Source organism: Pteronotus mesoamericanus, unplaced genomic scaffold (assembly GCF_021234165.1).
Source record: "Pteronotus mesoamericanus isolate MK-2021 breed Mesoamerican mustached bat unplaced genomic scaffold, CSHL_Meso_final contig_74, whole genome shotgun sequence".
NCBI lineage: Eukaryota > Metazoa > Chordata > Mammalia > Chiroptera > Mormoopidae > Pteronotus > Pteronotus mesoamericanus.
In genome coordinates this window covers 4,526,743-4,532,742 of record NW_026555247.1, presented here as the reverse complement: position 1 = coordinate 4,532,742, position 6,000 = coordinate 4,526,743, and the positions used below count along the sequence as shown (strand labels likewise).

Below are 6,000 nucleotides of genomic sequence, written 5' to 3'. Positions count from 1 at the left end.
GACATCGAGGAAGGCCAGCTATGTAAAGTTTGTTTCCTTTGTTACTAGCATCATTCCACATCGTCATTTTGCCCTAATTGTCTGAACTCAGACCCCCATATCCCCCATGTTGCACTAAAGGTGGTGGGGTGTGCTGAAAACAAACTTGGTCATATTTATTTTTGCCACAAAAACGCTTAAGGGGAGGACGAGCCATTTTCGTTAGTAAGTAGAACGGTTTGAGGTGTAGAGCAGTCTCTCAGCTCTTCAACTAGCCATATTATCAACAAAAATCCGCGGCTTCCACTAACTCACCATTTCGAAAAAGGGGATAAAGATTTTTTAAAACATACAGTCACAACAATACCAAGATCCTACACCACCTGAGGCTAGGCTGGGCGGGGCCAGACCCACGAGGCCAGTGGGCGCCTTCGGGCGCTGGCGACTGAGTGCAGTGCGCAGGCGCCCACCTGCAGTCGCGCAGGGGCCAGACGCCCACACGCCCCGCCTGACGTCTCGTCAGACTTAGACTCTCCTGGCTTCCCTCCCACCGCCCTGGTCGATCTACCCCTCCAGGCCCCGCCTCGCCGCTCCGCTCCTCACCGCCTCCAGCTCTGCGGGCGAACTGCGTGTTGCTGCGTCATCGCCAGTGGCCGGTTTGAATGAGGCTCTCGTCGCACCCGAGCTGCTGCCGACACTCTGCCTCTGTCTCGGCTGCTGCCACAGCTTCTTCGTGTCCCCTTCCTGTGGCCACCCTTGCCAGGCCCAGCCTTCCTGCTCCGCCGCCTTCCCTCTCGCCCTGCCATGCCTCTCTACTCCGGTGAGCCCTCTCCTCGCCTCTTGTCCCGCAATCCTGCCCAGTGCTAGGCCTCAGAGTAGGCCTGGCCTGCGGGGCGGAAGCCGGGCTGAGCACGGGGCGGGGGAGGGGATGGAGGAGGCAGGGGCCCGGGTGACTGCAGCGTGGAGTTGACTCTGGCCAATTTCTCCATCTTTGCCTGTAGTTCTAGCCCTGCAACAGGAGGGAGCGAGGTCTCTTCTCAGCCACCTGGTGGGTGGGGTGGGAGCGGGAGTGGAGATGGGGAAGCTGCCAGCGTGGGCCTCTGGGAGTGGTGACTCTGCAGAATAGTTTCTGTCGCTGTCCTAGTGTGCTGGGAAAGGTGAGGGTGTGTCCTGGAGCCCCGGGGAGCAGGCCGTAGGTGTAGTGGGATTTCCTTGTGCTCATCAGCGGTAGCTGTGGAAGGGAGTAGCAATGAGGGAAGCCTGAAGTAAGGGAGGGATGGAGGGACCTGGGATGTAAGACTAACCTTCACCATTCATGGAATTTCCCACGGTAGCTTCCATTCGTTTACCCCTTGCTGCCTTTGGATCAGCCCCCTTTTTTTGTACCAATTTGTGTTTTATCCCAAGGCAGATTGCGACTTTTTTGCTTTGTTTTTCTTTCATCAAGCATTGCGTTTCTGTGTCCTAAGCGGAGTGTTAGCTTTGGGAGGTAGATGAATACCCATTCCCACGGCGGGCATCATTTCCTTTTGATAGGCGTTTGATGGGTATTTTGCATGATGGTAGTCTGAAGGATTGGCCAAGGGTCGCATTTTTAGGTAATGAACCTCCCTGTTTCCTAGTCTGATTCCAAGTGGCACCTGCATGAAAGAAGGTGAAGGGATTAGCCAAAGAACATGTATGTATAGTCCATAGACAGACAACAGTGTGGAGATGGCCAGAAGGATTGGGGCGGGGGCTGGGTGGAGGCGGCAACGGGGAGGGGGAATGGGGGCATCTGTAATAGTGTCAACAATAAAAATAAAGACAAAAACTAAAATGCTAAAAAAGAAAAAAAGGGCACCTATGATGTATGTGGCGGTTCCAGTTGTTTACGAATGTGTGATTCCTTGGCCATACCTGACTATCATAATTCCTTTATTGAATATTCAGCATTTTCAAAGAATAATATGAAACAAAAGAGTAATGTTTAATATCAAGGTAGAGTCTTGATATTCTAGAATATTGAATCGAATGCTTTAATAATTATTATCAGTAGAATAATTACATAATAACATTAGAAGGGTTCTTGAAATACTCCATTTATGCAATGTAGAATTGAGGGGGCATTAAGTAATGGCGGTAAATCCCAGTGTAGGCTAACACAGGTAGACACACAACACAACAAAATCAACCTCTCTGTTCTCAGAAAATGCCTATATTCACTGGTGTGGCTCAGTGGATTGGGCATTGTCCTGAAAACAAAGGTCCGTGGTTCGATTCTGTTCTGGGCATATACCTGGGTTGTGGATCAGGTCTGCGGCTGGGGACGGTGGGAGAGACAGCTGTTGATGTTTCTGTTGCACATGGGTGTTTCTCTCTTTCTCTCCCCCTCGCTCTAAAAAGAAATAAATCAAATCTTTTTTAAAAGCCTTTACTTACCAAACTTTCTATCTTAAAAATTGAGTTCCTTCTTAAATATTTAGTCAAACTTTACCTCATTTCCAAAATGAGGGAATTGAGGTAGATTCCCAAGGTTTCTTCCTTTGACATCTCTATACTGAGAATCTGTATTTTCAGGTTCTGGAAAAAGCCCTATATTAAAATGAGAACATTTTAAGTACTGTTTCATATGTTTTGGGTAGAAAATTAAATATCCAGATTCTTATATGGTTAAGGGAAGTGCCGTAAAACTTAGTGACCATTTGTGTGCCCAGCACAAAGCTAGTGTTTTTACATGTTGCTTTGTTTTAATCTTCAACACAATCTTGTGATACTGGTATAATTCTCCTTTATGGGTAAGAAAAAAGTTTAAGTAACTTGCCCATATAACACAGATAAGTACATTTCAGATAGGTTCTGTTCCTTTCCTTTTCTTCCCTTTCCCTCCTTCCCTTCCTTTCTTGATTTTAGAGAAAGAGAGAAACAAATATTTACCCTGTTGCTCCACCCAGTCATGCACCCGCAACTGGACCTGGACACCCAGACCATGAACCAAACTCTTCCCCCAACCCTGATACATACGTTTGATGCTCTGACCAACTGAGCTACCCACCCAAGGCCCCCTTATTTTTGGTACTGTTTTTGGTTTAGTCCTGTCTTTTGCTTGTACTATTGTTATGTTTCTAGCTTATCTCAATGATTACAGTTTTACCCTTTTCAAACCCATGTTCTCTGCTGCTGCTAGCGTAATGTTCAAACTGGACCCAGGTGGCCTTTATGAAAACCTTTTCGAGAATGCACATGGTCTATGACATAAAGCCCGTATGTTTTAGCACAACTTACGTTATCTTTCTTGACTTGATCCTTGGCTGGCTTCCAGTTTGAGCTGCTTCCCCTTCATTCTGGGAATTGTATCTTAGAACACACCGTGCTGTCTTATGTTTTTGAATATTTTTCTTGTCTTTTCCAAGAATGCTTTTATTTTTTCTTTTTCTCTGGCCAACAACTAATTTTTCTTTTGAGTCTCAACTTGTGATAAAACAGTTATCCTTTTCCAGGAAAATCTTCCTTGCTCATGAAGCATTCCTCTTTGTTTCTGTAGCCTTTATAATATTTATATTGCATTATTTATTCTCACCTTTTCCCCCCATTTCTCCCTTATTAGACTATGAGTTTATAGAGCTCCAGGGTCAGTTTTTCATATTCTGATTTTAATAGTTTGGAAATCAGACAACCATTTGTTGTGAAATTCTCATTTTGAGTAAGTATAAAGTTTTTAGTGGAAACAAAGTATATATTCATGATTTTATATTTAAATATTTCAAAAATTAGCTATTGTATGAGGCTAATTGAAAATTTTTATTGTGGTCCATTATATGGAACATAAAATGGACTATTTTAACTTCCCCTCCACCCCGCCAAATTGCGAATCACTGTGCGGTCTCTGGGTCAATATTATTTATTTTTTAATATATATTTTATTGATTGTGCTATTACAGTTGTCCCACTCTTTTTCTCCCCTTTATTCTCCTCCACCCTGCATTGCCCCTCCTGCCAGCATTCCCCCCTCCCCCCCGCCCTTAGTTCATGTCCGTGGGTCGTACACATAAGTTCTTTGGCTTCTCCATTTCCTATAATATTCTTAACCTCCCCCTGCCTATTTTATACCTACTATTTATGCTGCTTATTCCCTGTACCTTTTCCCCTATTCTTCCCCCTCCCCATCCTCTCTGATCTTCATTTCAGTGATTCTGTTCCTGCTCGACTTGTTTGCCTAGTTTGCTTTTTTCCCCCCCTTAGATTCAGTTGTGAGTTTGTTGTCATTTTACTGTTTATAGTTTTTGATCTTGTTGTTTTTCTTAGATAAGTCCCTTTCACATTTCATAGAATAAGGGCTTGGTGATGACGAACTCCTTTAACTTGACCTTATCTGGGAAGCACTTTATCTGCCCTTCCATTCTAAATGATAGCTTTGTTGGATAGAGTAATCTTGGATGCAGGTCCTTGTCTTTCATGACTTTGAATACTTCTTGCCAGCCCCTTCTTCCCTGCAAAGTTTCTTTTGAGAAATCAGCTGATAGTCTTATGGGCACTCCTTTGTAGATAACTGTCTCCTTTTCTCTTGCTGCTTTTAAGATTCTTTCATTATCTTTAATCTTGGGTAATGTAATTATGATGTACCTTGGTGTGTGCTTCCTTAGGCCCAGCTTTGGGACACTCTGAGCTTCTTGGGTCTCCTGGAAGTCTATTTCCTTTGTCAGACTGGGGAGGTTCTCCATTATTTTTTCAAATAAATTTTCAATTTCTTGCTCTTCCTCTTCTCCTTCTGGCACCCCTATGATTCGGATGTTGGAACGTTTCTTGGAGGATCTTAAGCCTCTCTTCATTTTTCTGAATTCTTGTTTCTTTATTCTGTTTTGATCAAATGTTTATCTCTACCTTCTGTTCCCATTCTTTGATTTGAGTCCCCGTGTTCTTCCCTTTCCTATTAGTTCCATGTATATTTTTGTTTCACTTTGTGTAGCCTTTACTTTTTCCTCCATTTTGTGACCATACTCATCCTCTTCAGTGAGCATCCAGGTTACCAGTGTTTTGAACTGTGCATCTGATAGGCAGGCTATCTGTTCATTGCTTAGTTGTATTTTTGGAGCTTTGATCTGTTCTTTCATTGGGGCCATATTTCTTTGGTTCAGCGCGCCTGTTATGATGGAAGGGGCAGAGCTTTAGCTATTTGCCAGGGCAGGGCATCCCAGGTTGGTGCGTTGTGATGCTGTGTGTGGGGAAGGGTCCAAGGGGCAACAATGTCTCTTGCTTGGCTCTTGATAGGCTATCAGTTAACTTCCTCCACTATCCACATGCAAATTGGGCCCTTCTAGTTCTGATTCTCAGGTGGGTGGGTTTGTATAAGTTCTAGGACCCTGGGAGTGTCTCCAAGGGACTCTTCCATGAGGCTGGGAGTTTCTCCTGCTGTTGCAACCCTCACAGGTTTTTACCTTGAGAGATTGTGAGGCTTGCTTTTCCTGCACTGGAACCCTGGATTGTGTGGTCTGTCTTGCTCCCCAGATGTTTCTCCTGGTTTATCTGCATGCAAAAGTGGGACTGCCCCATCTACCAGTGGGTAGCAGGCGCCTCACCCACCTGGTCCTCCAGCCACCTTCTTGCCTCACATCCTCTCCGCCCTGGCTGCTCATCTCCACCCCTCCTACTGGTCTGGGTGAATGTTTCTTCTGTAGCTCCGTGGTTGTTGGATGTCCATACAGTTTAATTTTCTGGCAGTTGTTATTTTTTCTTTTTAAATTTGTTGTTGTCCTTCTTTTCATTGTGCAAGGAGGCAAAATGCATCTACATAGGCCTCTATCTTGGCTGGAAGTCCTCTATTTAACCATTTTTAAATGTACAGTTTTTGGCGTTCAGTTCATTCACATTGTTGTGCAATCATCACTGTCCACCTTCCAAACTTTTTCACGTTTCTAAAATGAAACTCTGTTCCATCAAACAGTAACTCTCTATTTCTGTTCCCCTCATTCTACTTTCTGCCTCTGAATTTGACTACTCTGTCTCACATAAGTGGAATCATACATCTGTCCTTTTGTATCTGCA

The 6,000-nt window shown here is 44.4% G+C and overlaps 1 protein-coding gene across 1 annotated transcript in view; it reads left to right on the top strand.

Annotated features, from left to right (window-relative positions):
- The first annotated feature begins 482 nt into the window (after nucleotides 1-482).
- USP14 (ubiquitin specific peptidase 14) overlaps nucleotides 483-6,000 on the top strand; it is a 55,694-nt gene continuing 50,176 nt past the window's right edge. Inside the window, exon 1 of the mRNA XM_054583429.1 lies at nucleotides 483-799. Coding sequence (XP_054439404.1) covers nucleotides 784-799 — 16 coding nt within the window. The 5' untranslated portion in view covers nucleotides 483-783. The remainder of the gene's footprint in view (nucleotides 800-6,000) is intronic.